Source organism: Bufo gargarizans, unplaced genomic scaffold (assembly GCF_014858855.1).
Source record: "Bufo gargarizans isolate SCDJY-AF-19 unplaced genomic scaffold, ASM1485885v1 original_scaffold_1647_pilon, whole genome shotgun sequence".
NCBI lineage: Eukaryota > Metazoa > Chordata > Amphibia > Anura > Bufonidae > Bufo > Bufo gargarizans.
Window position 1 is genome coordinate 22,228 of NW_025334453.1, and position 14,870 is coordinate 37,097.

The following is a 14,870-nucleotide window of genomic DNA, read 5'->3' on the forward strand; positions in this document are numbered from 1 at the left end:
AGCAGTGTTATACTCTCTGAGTGAGGGGCTTCTTACTAATGGAGCCTTTACCAGGAAAGCATTAGCAGGGTATACCAATCAGGAGAAAGATCTCTGTCAATAACAGCAAGGATTTCATTTTCTCTTTCCAAGGTTTTGATGACTATGACGAGTCTTCCTCTGTGTCCTCGTATGGCAGTGCGAGGAAAGGTAAAACCCTACAAGATGTCATGTTGACCAGTGGACTGGCTGACAGAGGCCTACACACACCCATAGACTGAAACATTGGTCCTCACAAGTCTTTTCTGTTTCAGGACCTGGCAACTCAGAGGTGAATCCTTCAGTCAGCTTTAAGTCTTACGGTAAGTGTGGGGCTTTGTCCGAGGACCAGCTAAGCAGTGTATGCTCCTTCTCTGATTTCCATGATTTCCATGCTCTGTCCAGACAGAGCTTCCGCACTGTAGACAGGATTTTATGTAGGTCTTTGTACAGCTGCACTAGCTAATAAGACTAATGCAAAAGAAGATGGGACCTGGAGTAAGGGCTCTTTCACACGAGTGTGTCCCTTGCGGGAATCACGCCCAGTGTTAGAGAGGGATTGTGTGGTCTGGACTACAGAAGCGCACGGTATTATGATTGATAACGCTGCCTGCCTCTGCCTGAGCTTACTTCTACAGGATCATAGTGACAACTTTATGTCAGTATGATTCAGATACATAATAGTCACACAAGGCACACAGCGTTACCAAGCATAATACCGTGCGCTTCCTAAGTCCAGATAGCACAATCCCTCTCTCACATGGAGCGCGATTCCCGCAAGGGATACACTTGTGTAAAATAGCCCTGAAACCACAACAGTGCTTTAAACATAGAGAAGAATGAATGTGTGTCGTTCTCCTACTTCATGGAGCCCCTCACCACGTATAAGTGAGAATCCTAGGTGGAATATATATACCACCTACCACCTTCCCAGTCCCTGTCTTACATAAGATGTCGGTGATACAACCAGAAGGCCAAATATAAATCTGACGGAATATATAGCTTCTTAACATCTACGCTCAGCTTTGTGTTATCATTTTCATGAACGGTTTAGATTTCAGCTTTGCTCAAAAAATGGAGAGTTGATTCTTTAACGATATCAAGTGATAAAATAATTGCTCTGTTAGATTCCCCCGAAGACAGCTCTGAGGGTCCAATTGAGGTTTGTTTTGCATCAACACAATATTGCAGAGTCACATCACATTATCCTGAAGATCCTGGGCCACATATCTCCCTTCTCTGAGTCATACATTCAGGTCAACGATCGTCAGTGTATTTAGATACACTGTACATTACATTACTACTTAGATACACTGTATATTAGATTTATGTTTAGATACATTGGTTCAGTGTATTGACCTGACACGATGTGACTCCCGTTTATTCGGTCAGAGCCACTTTATATCCTGTGGACATGAATCTGCTCCTGCTTAAAAAAGGATCTATCGAGGGGGCGCATGCGCGCGGCTCACGAGGAGGACATGCTTCAGTGAGCTCCGCTCCGCACTTCGAGAAAACCCTACCCAAAGCGCCTATTACCGGGCTCCAACTACCCTGAAACCCGATGCAGGGGTCCCCGAAGATGACCCGCACCAAAGGGAAATCTAAAATACCGGGTACTCCGGTCCCGTCGCAGACTTTGCCAGAGATCTTCAGAATGACCAGGCAGACTGTCATGGCGGACGCGCCAAACACTCCCGCCAGCCCGGCTTCATCGGAGGGAGGCGACCCTCCACCAGAAACATCAGATCGACAGGTTGGTCAGGGGGACTTATACAAGAACATTGCGGCCCTGTTCAAGGCTGAACTATCCCAAGCGGTCTCGGACTTTACACGCCAAATCCAGGATCTGGGCAACAGAGTCTCAGACCTGGAGGCGAGAACAGACGACTTGTCTGACACACTAGGCCGTGATCGGGAGGACATTGACTCTCATGACGCTCAGCTAACGGAACTGGAGCTTAAGATAGAAGACCTCGAAAACAGGTCCCGGAGGGGCAACCTTAGAGTTAGAGGTCTGCCTGAGTCTTTTAATGACCTACAATCCACTCTGTCTGAGCTGTTCACCGCCCTACTCCCCCAGTCAGAACCGCACTTTCTGAAAATGGACCGCGTCCATAGATCGCTGGGGAAGCCGCGGAATCCAGATCTCCCTAGGGATGTGATCCTTAAGTTCCACCACCCTGACGCAAGAGACAAAGTTTTAGCAGCAGCAAGGGACAATCCTGACCTTCCTGGTCTACCTCCGTCTGTCCATCTCTATGCTGATCTAGCGCCATCCACTCTCCGCAGGCGTAGGGAAATGAGGCCGGTTACGCAGGCTCTGCAGAAAAGTAATGTCAGATACCGGTGGGGGTTTCCCTTCAATTTGTCCTTTCAGCTGAACTCACGTTCACATACGATCCATACTGTGGCGGAGGGTCTAGAAGCACTAAGGCGGGCCGGGATCCCATGCGATCATCAAGACTTACCTTCTTCTTCGCCGAAACCACAGAGACCAGCCAGAGTTTGGACAAAAGTCCCATCCGCCCCGAATGGATCCACCAGACAGCGGAATACCTGACTTTTCATCCCAGCGCGTCCAGAGTGTGGTACCAGTCAGGATTACTTGCATTAACCGCAGATGGGGACTTAAGTTCCGTGTCCTTTCAATACCTAGTCGGGCCAGTTTTGTTACTAAAGGGTCTCGATACTGCGGACTTTCATGCTACCCCTGATTATGGGACGTTATGAGAAGGTGATGCCGGCCAGTTATGGGCTGACTCCTTTTTCATATATCCCACCTTGTTCAATTTCAAGGATGGAACCTTTTGGTTCCACTTTACCTTTCCTGTTCCCTCAGGATGTTATACTGTTTTACAGTTCTTATGTTTTTTTCTTGGATTATGCGGTCATTAATGTCACTGTGAGTCCTAGTGTGAAAGACAGGGCTAGGGTGGAGGTGTCTCGGGGGGTAGGTGATGTCGGGACATATCTCTACAGAGTTTTGCTACTTACAATACTATTATGTGTAAACTAATATCACACAATGTAAGGGGGTTTAATTCCCCCATGAAAAGGAAAGCGGCCTTTGCAACCTACCTTAAACATACGCCTGACGTCATCTGTCTTCAAGAGACGCACTTTACTACAACATCACACCCAAAACACTTCCACCCACAATATTCTAACTTCCACTCCTCTTCTTTTACATCAAAATGCAGGGGAGTTATCACTTTACTTAGAAATTCATTCTCTTTCACTGTAACGCAGACTTGTATTGACCCCAATGGGAGGTATGTGATTTTGGTGGGAACCCATCAAGATGAATCCTATTGTATTGTTAATTCATATGCACCCACAGATGACCCTATTCACTTTTTCGAATCTGTAAGCAAGGTGATTGAAACCCTTACATTTCAGAAGTTATTGTGGTGTGGGGATTTCAATTTTACACTACATCCGGTCTTGGACCGTTCTGTCCCCCCCGCTGCTCCTCGCCCGGCATCAAAAGTGAAACTGATAGATCAGGTGCTGCACTCATTGTCCTTGGCGGACACGTGGAGGGAGCACAATGGCCCACAGAGGGGGTACACATACTACTCACCTGCCCATCGACTCTACACTCGAATTGACATGATATTAGCATCCACCTCTATTTTACCATACATGTCTTATTCTAGGCACGTGGTATCATCATGGTCAGATCATGATCTAGTTATTTCCGATTTTTTGATACCCGGTCAAACGACAGCCTCCTTTCACTGGAGATTAAATGAATCCATCCTTACTAATCCCACCGTATTCACCCAACTACAGGAGGATCTTGAGGGCTTCTTTATTGACAACAATACCCCTGAAGTTAACCCTATGACACTTTGGCTGACCCACAAAGCCTTTATGAGGGGAAGGTTAATTAGAGTTGCCTCCAAGAGAAAGAAAGAGAGGTCTCATGCTCAAATAGGGTTAGAGGCCAAGTTGAAAAGGTTATTCTGGGCGCACCAAAGATCCCCTACATTATACCTACTCAAAGCAATTAAAGATGCTAAACAACAACTGAATATGGTACTCTCGAACAATGCTGAAAAAGCTCTTAGGTGGACCAACTCCTATTATTATAAATATGCGAATAAGCCGGACAAACTATTAGCCAGTCAGCTCAAGTCTAAACAGAGGATCAATCAGGTCTACCAGATACGTACCAGGCCTGGGCAGGTCACTTCCAATCCTGACACCATCTATACGATCTTCCATAATTATTATAAATCCCTTTACTCTGCCCCGGAAAGTGACACTAGTATTCAAACTGACAGTTTCCTATCATCTATTCGACTTCCCTCATTAACAACAGAAGCTCAAACGGAACTAAATAGCCCGATCACGGCGGACGAAGTGACCTATACCATTAATTCCCTGAAATTAGGCAAGGCCCCTGGGCCTGACGGGTATTCTGCATTATATTATAAAAAATTTAGTCACCACCTTACCCCCCATGTAACGAATTATTGTAACCAACTATTGCAGGGGTCTATTCCTCCTGAGGAATTTCTTAAAGCGTCCATTACAGTTATCCCCAAGCCCAATAGGGACCCGCTACTCCCATCCAATTACAGACCGATTTCCCTCCTAAATATTGATAATAAAATCTTCACCTCTATATTAGCAAATAGACTCAAGAGATTTCTACCATCCCTTGTGCACAAAGATCAAGTTGGGTTTATACCAGGAAGGGAGGCCCCTGACAATATCAGGAAAATCTTGAATATTATCCACTCATCTGGCAAGCACAAAACCCCTTTAGCTCTCCTAGCACTTGATATTGAGAAGGCCTTTGATACTGTAGCCTGGTCCTATCTGTATGAGGTCCTCTCTAGAATGGGTATCAATGGTCACTTTTTGGCTGCTATACAGGCTATCTACTCTACTCCGGAGGCCTACCTTAAACTTCCCACAACTAGCCCCTCCCCCATACGCATCAACAGAGGTACGAGACAGGGGTGCCCCCTTTCCCCAGCTTTATTCGCCCTTGCCATAGAACCCCTGGCTACTCATATTAGATCACACCCAGATATAAAGGGATTCATGACAGGGGGGTCAGAATATAAACTTAGTCTGTTTGCAGACGACCTGCTACTCACTATTACTAACCCCTTAATTACTTTTCCTTCCCTCATGAAACTGTTGGAATCCTTTACTAAAGCATCAGGACTATCTATTAACCATGCCAAGTCCGAGTTACTTTTATGCAATACCCCGGACTCTACTAGGCTAGCAATAATGCATAATTTCCCCTTTCAATATAGACCCCAGCACTTTACTTACCTAGGGACCCAGATACCAGGTAGTTTGAGCCTAGTTTATAAGACCAATTACCTGCCCATATATCGTAAAATACGACAGGACTTACTGGCATGGCAAACCATGCAAATATCTTGGATAGGTAGAATAAACATAATCAAGATGGTAGTCCTACCTAGGTTACTATATTTGTTTAGAACCTTGCCAGTTCCAGTCCCTATCAAGGACCTGGAATCCATACAGAGAGATGTGATGAAGTTTATCTGGGCAAATAAACGGCAGCGTATATCTAGAGCGACGATGTGTAGACATAGAACCCAGGGAGGCTTGTCAGTACCCGATTTTGTGAAGTATTATAGGGCAGCGAGATTGGCCCAGATGTTCTTGACCCTTCTTGACCCGCGAGAACACCCTATCTGGATCGGGATGGAGCTCGACAACTTTAAACCCTACACCTGGAGGGCTTTAATTTGGTCAACCTCTCCCATTCCTCAGGTTCTGCATACTAACTCAATACTGTCATACTACTCTATCCTACTTTGGAGGTCGGTCCGATTTAAGTCTACACTGCAGGGCAGACCCTCGCCATTGGAAAATCTGTTGGGGAATCCTGCTTTCCTACCAGGTACTCAGTCGCACGTACTGGATTGGTGGGTGAACAATAACCTATGTTCCCTACTCAAATTTTTGAATAGAGGTAGACTGATCTCTTCTACGGATTTTATAGAGAAGTTCTCTCCTCCCACTAGAGAGCACTATACCATGCACCAAATTTTCTCCTTTTTCAGAACAATTATGCCGTCGGACCGCCCCATAGAATTATCGCCATTTGAGCGTTCAATCAATTTTTCTCTGTACAGACAGGGGTTATTGTCTAGAATGTATGCAGCACTTAATGCAGTTCCAGTTGGCTATAAGATGCCGTACATGAGGGCTTGGGAAGAGGACTTAAGCCGAGAATTTTCACCCTCCAAGTGGTCGGAGCGTTCTACAACCCTTACGAAGGGCTCTTGGCAAGTCACTTTGGCCGAGTCCTCGGTAAAGGTGCTCCATAGGATTTATATGGTTCCAGCCCGCTTACATAGTATATACCCAGAGGTATCCCCGATATGCTTTAGAGGGTGCGGTGAGATAGGGTCTATGATACATATGTGGTGGTCATGCCAAATGGCTGGGAGGTTTTGGAGCAAGGTGACAAATTTAGTCTCATCGGTTTTGGGATACCCTTATCCAATGACAGTTACCTTCTGTCTGCTAGGGGATAAACCCCATAGATTGCCCTTTGCCAAATTCAAGCTGGCCCAATTCATACTCATGGCAGCCAAGATCCACATAGCTTTTAAATGGCGTTCAAATTCCTTATCCTTTCAGGCTGTCCTGGATAGGGTCAATAGAATATTATTATGTGAAAAGCTCTCAGCCATTCGTACCGACACGTATGCCGCCTTTGAAAGGGTATGGGAACCTTGGATAGCTTCCCCTCATTCTTCAAACATCCGATACAGCATTTCTCTCTAACTCTTTGTGACTTCAGACTGGCTTATGTGAATGACGCCCTTTCTCTCTCTCCACATATAATTATGTATGTATTATCCAATGACTCATAACCTACTGCGATGTTTGTTGCGTGTAACTCCAAGAATATTTTTGTTTTATGTTCTTTGATTTAACATTTGCCGATGTAATGACTCTTATGCTCAGTATTTGATAAACCAATAAATGGTTTTTGAAACTAAAAAAGGATCTATCAGCTGTAACACGTCCACACACACACACAGGGGGGAGGATAGTGACCACTGTGCTCCACCCTCACCCCTGGCCCTGCCTACTTGCCTCACGAGTCCTGATGACAGGGGACAACTGGACGGCAGTCCCTAACTTAGAATATGTGCTGGGAGGACAAACAAGACAAATAACAGATCGTGAACGGACTGGGTCAAAACCAAGAGGACAATGCAGTAGAGAGGGATGAGCAATAAATGGTCAGGAGAAGCCGGGGTCAAATACCAGGAGAGTAGAGAAGTACAACAGGAGTCTGCAAAGAATAGTCAGGTGAAAGCCGAGGTCAAAATACCAGGAGGGATGCGCAGTACAGGAGGAGCAGGCAGAGGATCGTCAGGGAACAGGATCAGGTAAGCTTACAGGAATCAAACAAATCGCCAGGAACCTAAATTAACAGGCAACCTGTGGCCAGCAGGCTGCCTGTTAAATACTAGCTAGCTGCGGTCATGTGATGTGGCCAGCGTCACATGACCCGCAGCAGAAAGTACAGCTGAGCACCGAGTGCCCAGCTCGGTGCTCAGACCCCGCCTGGTTGCTGGGGAAACTGGGGATACTGGCCACGCGAAGGGAGACATGCGTGGCTGGTCCGTCCTGCCCCCTATCACCAAGGAGACGAGGACGCTGGGCGAGTCTTTGCTCCTGCACAGAAACGGGACGCCGGCGGCGCTGAGGAGAGCAAGCGCCCCAGCGTCTCGTGACATCGGCTCTCCTGACATTTCTAATTCTTGTTCTCCTGTAAAATAAGAGTGAGGCCAGACTATTCTTGAAGACATCTGTCAGGTGGGCAGATCCCAATGGTCGCATGAGGTCTACTGCAGGAGGTAAAGTGATTGTCCTTGTGGTAAACCGATGTTATTAACTATCTCTTCCTCATCAGATAATGAAAGCGTCCAATCATCCCATCCCCCCCGCTCAGGTGAGAACATAGGGAGTTATTATATGTATGTAGTAGAGTCATGGTTATAAAAGTGTCAGACTGACGATAACAAAAATAGCGGCAATCTGATGTAAATGAAGCAAATGTCACATCTGCAGCATTGATGTCTCTACCCCAACGTAGTGCCTCTTCTTGTTGGAAAGGCAATGGTTTTATGACAGTTGAACACTTTATAATCATGGTGTCCATGGGTTGCATCAACTTTTTGACCTTAGGGTACTTTCACACTAGCGTTAGAAGAATCCGGCAGGCAGTTCCGTTGCCGGAACTGCCTGCCAGATCCAGAAATACGTATGCAAACGAATATCTTTCTTTTCCGGATCCGGTAGACTTATTCATGGAAGTACTGGATCCGTTGTTACGGTATCATTCCGGAATAACGGATCCAGTATTTATTTTGTTCAAAGCTAGAAACAACTGCGCATGCACAGACTGGGGAAAAAGGATCCGGCGATGTGGCAATTTACGGAACACTTGGTACCGGATCCGGCAATAATACATTTTAATGGAAATTAATACTGAATCCGGCAAGTGCGGTAGTGTTCTGGGATTTTGGCCAGAAAAAATACCACAGCAGGCTACTCTATTTTCTCCGGTCAAATTCCGTAGGAAGACATCTTGATGCATACTGAACGGATTGCTTTCCATTCAGAATGCATTGGGACACAACTGATGTGTTTTTTCCCGGTATTGAGACCAGATCAGAGTTTCCCCCACAAATAAAATGGCTTGTCAATGAGTGTCCTCATGGGTGGGACCAGGGGCTGGCCCACAAATCAGATGACATGTAAATGAGTATCCTTATAGGTGGGACCAGGTGGCTGGCCCACAAATCAGATAACTTGTAAATGAGTATCCTCATGGGTGGGACCAGGGGCTGGCCCACAAATCAGATAACTTGTAAATGAGTGTCCTCATGGGTGGGACCAGGGGCTGGCCCACAAATCAGATAACTTGTAAATGAGTGTCCTCATGGGTGGGACCAAGGGCTGGCTCACAAATCAGATAACTTGTAAATGAGTGTCCTCATGGGTGGGACCAAGGGCTGGCCCACAAATCAGATAACTTGTAAATGAGTGTCCTCATGGGTAGGACCAGGGGCTGGCCCACAAATCAGATGACTTGTAAATGAGTGTCCTCATGGGTGGCACAAGGGCTGGCCCACAAATCAGATGACTTGTAAATGAGTGTCCTCATGTGTGAGACCAAGGGCTGGCCCACAAATCAGATGACTTGTAAATGAGTGTCCTCATGTGTGAGACCAAGGGCTGGCCCACAAATCAGATGACTTGTAAATGAGTGTCCTCATGTGTGAGACCAAGGGCTGGCCCACAAATCAGATGACTTGTAAATTAGTGATACAGAATTACTGAGTATGCTCTTCTCTTTTTTCAGGTCTACACACCAGTCTAATTCCATCCAGTCATCCCGTCGGTATAGGTAACAGCCAGACATTGCTATCATTGCTATGTCTATAGGTTTTATGTTATGGTCACATGACAGGCGAGGAACACAAAGTGATTGCAGATATTATATGTGACTGATTAATATGAACCCATTATTACAATTATTTCTATAAATCTGGCAGCAGAAATGACTTGGAGCCTTTCGTGATGATGTTGATGTTAAGGCTCTGGTTCTCATTTCTACAGTGCAGAGTCCCACTCCCTTAGGCTACTTTCAAACTAGCGTTTTAGTTTTCCGGTATAAAGATCCGTCATAGGGGCTCAATACCGGAAAAAAAGCTTCAGTTTTGTCCCCATTCATTGTCATTCCATTTCGCTTAGTTGCGTTCCCATACCGGAAGCAAACCGCAGCATGTTGTAGTTTGCTTTCCATCCTGGGATGCGGAGCAAGACGGATCCGGTGTTTGGAGTCTGTGTTGCCTCTTGGTGTCACTAGGGGTGATCTGTATACACTGGTATTTTCTGGCTAGGAGCCACCACAGATCGTCCCTGGGCGGCAGCAGGTGAATACAAGGTGGACTAATGTACTCACCATTATGTAGTACTGGATGTAAGAAAGAGACACCAACATCCCTCCACTTGTGAAAAGCACTGGGCAGGACCAGGCAGATTAGGTGCCACCATCATGAGCTTAGGCTGATGAGCTGTTAATAGCTGATAATTCTGTCTGGACCCCAGTTATCCACTTTCTTTCATTCTTTTCAGATGTGACACAAAAAGATGGGATGGGAGAGGTAAGAGTGATTATGATGCAGTCAAAATAAAAATGTTTATGTTCTATGGTTGGTTTGTCTGGGTATCACATTGTGGAGGGTGAAATCCACCATAAATCCACCATAAATGTGCAGCAAACCCTCCACATCTGAACCTGATGATGAGAGTTATAGTGAGTGAGCGATGACTGCACAAGGTCATCCGAGCTACAGTAAAATGATTTATCTGCCTCTCTTGGATTAATTGCCTGGATTTCTGGTTTCTGACAGTAGAGAAGATTATTGGTGGAGCTCCTCATCTCCATATGACATGTCTTCTCAGGTCTAGTGCTTTGTAGCCTATGAAGTCAGAAGAGTGGGCCATCTATCATGTAACCTTCTCCACAGCTCACATATTACTAATAATGCTGAAGTCACTGCTATAGTTCCTGGTGTAGTTACTGGTCTAGTTACGGGTGTAGTTTTTGGCGTAGTTTCTGGTACAGTTACTGGTGTAGCTACTGGTATAGTTAATGGTATGGTTACTTGTGTAGTTACTGACTTTAACCCTAGTTCTTGAAGGACCTCATTGTTAGCAAGCAATTAGTGTGGGAACTGGTAGAAGATTTATGAAAAGAGATTGGACTGTGGTAGACCCACCAATGTTATCTGTCCAGAATCGCAGTGTATCGAGGGGCGCCCACTCTTCTTTATACAGTCAGTGTGTCTGGACTGAAGGATAATAATGAAATGCTTCCAATGTCTTCTAGGACAAACTTCTCCACAAGAAGAAAAGCCCTACAGGTAGCTTAACGGTGAGTAAAAAGTGATGGGGTGATGGAGCATTCTGCATAGGGAGCTGAACAGTTCTCCTACCCCTCCCCGATAGAAATAGAAAGTGATTCTGGATATTGGGCGTGGAACAATGAAAGGTCCAGAGTCCAGACTTGTTGCGGATCAGTTGGAAAATGATTGACAAACGGATTTATCTGAACTGTAAAACTGAAGTTTAGTATTACCATCACAATGAACGTAACAATCTGGATTTTGAATGTTTTCTATTGCTTTTTGGGAATCAGGAAACATCTCTTCTGCTGGCCAATTGGCCAATTGTTGCCTGCATTTTTAAAACTTTTTTTAAAAAAATTGAAGCTTAGTGAACTTATTGTGTAATTTGAACATGTTCAGAGAGGCATATAGACACATCATAACTCTTCTCCATCTTCGCTCCTATCCTGATACTTGGTGGGTCCCTGTTGGTCTCTTCTTCCTGATGCTTCCTGACACACCGGAAATGTCTGATCAGCCCATCATTGGTTGCAATGGTGACCCACCTCAGACAGGTGATTGGCTGAGCGGACATTTCCTGTGTGTTGGGAAGAATCAGGACTAGGGATGAGCGAACTCGAACTGTATAGTTCGGGTTCGTACCGAATTTTGGGGTGTCCGTGACACGGACCCGAACCCGGACATTTTCGTAAAAGTCCGGGTTCGGGTTCGGTGTTCGTCGCTTTCTTGGCGCTTTTGTGACGCTTTCTTGGCGCTTTTTGAAAGGCTGCAAAGCAGCCAATCAACAAGCGTCATACTACTTGCCCCAAGAGGCCATCACAGCCATGCCTACTATTGGCATGGCTGTGATTGGCCAGAGCACCATGTGACCCCGCCTCTATTTAAGCTGGAGTCACATAGCGCCGCCCGTCACTCTGCTCTGATTAGCGTAGGGAGAGGTTGCGGCTGCGACAGTAGGGCGAGATTAGGCAGATTAACTCCTCCAAAGGACTTGATTAACTGATCGATCTGCAGCTGTGGATCATTGAGCTGCTGATCCTCAATTGCTCACTGTTTTTAGGCTGCACAGACCGTTTGTCAGTCTCATTTTTCTGGGGTGATCGGCGGCCATTTTGTGTCTTGTGGTGCGCCAGCACAAGCTGCGACCAAGTGCATTTAACCCTCAATGGTGTGGTTGTTTTTTGGCTAAAGCCTACATCAGGGTGAAGCTGTCACACCAAGTGCATTTAACCAGCAATAGTCTGTTCATTTTTTGGCCATATACAAAATCAGGGGCAAGCTGCGCCTGTCACCAAGTGCATTTAACCCTCAATGGTGTGGTTGTTTTTTGGCTAAAGCCTACATCAGGGTGAAGCTGTCACACCAAGTGCATTTAACCAGCAATAGTCTGTTCATTTTTTGGCCATATACAAAATCAGGGGCAAGCTGCGCCTGTCACCAAGTGCATTTAACCCTCAATGGTGTGGTTGTTTTTTGGCTAAAGCCTACATCAGGGTGAAGCTGTCACACCAAGTGCATTTAACCAGCAATAGTCTGTTCATTTTTTGGCCATATACAAAATCAGGGGCAAGCTGCGCCTGTCACCAAGTGCATTTAACCCTCAATGGTGTGGTTGTTTTTTGGCTAAAGCCTACATCAGGGTGAAGCTGTCACACCAAGTGCATTTAACCAGCAATAGTCTGTTTATTTTTTGGCCATATCCCAGTCTAATTCTGTCACTAAATCCATACCGGTCACCCAGCGCCTAAATACTAGGCCTCAAATTTATATCCAGCTAAATCTGTCCCTAGTGCTGTAGCTGGGCGAGTTATTTAGTGTCCGTTCAAGCACATTTCTTGTTCTGGGTTGAAATACAATTCCCAATTTAGCAATTTCATAATTTAGTGGTTCCTGCTATATCAGAGCTATTTGAAATCTATCCCAAAAAGGGTATATAATATTGAAGGTGCACATTGGGTCATTCAGAATAACTTCACACACACGCTTCTGTGCATTTCCAAGTCTAATTCTGTCACTAAATCCATACCGGTGACCCAGCGCCTAAATACTAGGCCTCAAATTTAAATCCCTCTAAATCTCTCGTTACCCACCGCTGTACTGTTGTTGCTGGGCAAGATATTTAGTGTCCGTCAAAGCACATTTTTTGTTCTGGGTTGAAGTACAATTCCCAATTTAGCAATTTCATAATTTAGTGGTTTCTGCTATATCAGAGCTATTTGAAATCTATCCCTAAAAGGGTATATAATATTGAAGGTGCACATTGGGTCATTCAGAATAACTTCACACACACGCTTCTGTGCATTTCCAAGTCTAATTCTGTCACTAAATCCATACCGGTGACCCAGCGCCTAAATACTAGGCCTCAAATTTAAATCCCTCTAAATCTCTCGTTACCCACCGCTGTACTGTTGTTGCTGGGCAAGATATTTAGTGTCCGTCAAAGCACATTTTTTGTTCTAGGTTGAAGTACAATTCCCAATTTAGCAATTTCATAATTTAGTGGTTTCTGCTATATCAGAGCTATTTGAAATCTATCCCTAAAAGGGTATATAATATTGAAGGTGCACATTGGGTCATTCAGAATAACTTCACACACACGCTTCTGTGCATTTCCAAGTCTAATTCTGTCACTAAATCCATACCGGTGACCCAGCGCCTAAATACTAGGCCTCAAATTTAAATCCCTCTAAATCTCTCGTTACCCACCGCTGTACTGTTGTTGCTGGGCAAGATATTTAGTGTCCGTCAAAGCACATTTTTTGTTCTGGGTTGAAGTACAATTCCCAATTTAGCAATTTCATAATTTAGTGGTTTCTGCTATATCAGAGCTATTTGAAATCTATCCCTAAAAGGGTATATAATATTGAAGGTGCACATAGGGTCATTCAGAATAACTTCACACACACGCTTCTGTGCATTTCCAAGTCTAATTCTGTCACTAAATCCATACCGGTGACCCAGCGCCTAAATACTAGGCCTCAAATTTATATCCCGCTAAATCTCTCGTTACCGCTGTACTGTTGTTGCTGGGCAAGATATTTAGTGTCCGTCAAAGCACATTTTTTGTTCTGGGTTGAAGTACAATTCCCAATTTAGCAATTTCATAATTTAGTGGTTCCTGCTATATCAGAGCTATTTGAAATCTATCCCAAAAAGGGTATATAATATTGAAGGTGCACATTGGGTCATTCAGAATAACTTCACACACACCCGCTACTGTGTATTTCCAAGTCTAATTCTGTCACTAAACCCATACCTGTCACCCAGCGCCTAAATACTAGGCCTCAAATTTAAATCCCTCTAAATCTCTCGTTACCGCTGTACTGTTGTTGCTGGGCAAGATATTTAGTGTCCGTCAAAGCACATTTTTTGTTCTGGGTTGAAGTACAATTCCCAATTTAGCAATTTCATAATTTAGTGGTTTCTGCTATATCAGAGCTATTTGAAATCTATCCCTAAAAGGGTATATAATATTGAAGGTGCACATTGGGTCATTCAGAATAACTTCACACACACGCTTCTGTGCATTTCCAAGTCTAATTCTGTCACTAAATCCATACCGGTGACCCAGCGCCTAAATACTAGGCCTCAAATTTAAATCCCTCTAAATCTCTCGTTACCCACCGCTGTACTGTTGTTGCTGGGCAAGATATTTAGTGTCCGTCAAAGCACATTTTTTGTTCTGGGTTGAAGTACAATTCCCAATTTAGCAATTTCATAATTTAGTGGTTTCTGCTATATCAGAGCTATTTGAAATCTATCCCTAAAAGGGTATATAATATTGAAGGTGCACATTGGGTCATTCAGAATAACTTCACACACACGCTTCTGTGCATTTCCAAGTCTAATTCTGTCACTAAATCCATACCGGTGACCCAGCGCCTAAATACTAGGCCTCAAATTTAAATC

At 44.8% G+C, this 14,870-nt stretch overlaps 1 protein-coding gene across 5 annotated transcripts in view; it reads left to right on the top strand.

The window, feature by feature from the left end:
• Positions 1–14,870, top strand: part of LOC122923488 — a 38,410-nt gene that overhangs the window by 14,151 nt on the left and 9,389 nt on the right. For all 5 annotated transcript variants that reach the window (XM_044274311.1, XM_044274312.1, XM_044274309.1 and 2 more), the window contains 6 exons: positions 133–189; positions 294–341; positions 7,955–7,993; positions 9,410–9,454; positions 10,186–10,214; positions 10,943–10,987. In XM_044274311.1, coding sequence (XP_044130246.1) covers positions 133–189; positions 294–341; positions 7,955–7,993; positions 9,410–9,454; positions 10,186–10,214; positions 10,943–10,987 — 263 coding nt within the window. The remainder of the gene's footprint in view (positions 1–132; positions 190–293; positions 342–7,954; positions 7,994–9,409; positions 9,455–10,185; positions 10,215–10,942; positions 10,988–14,870) is intronic.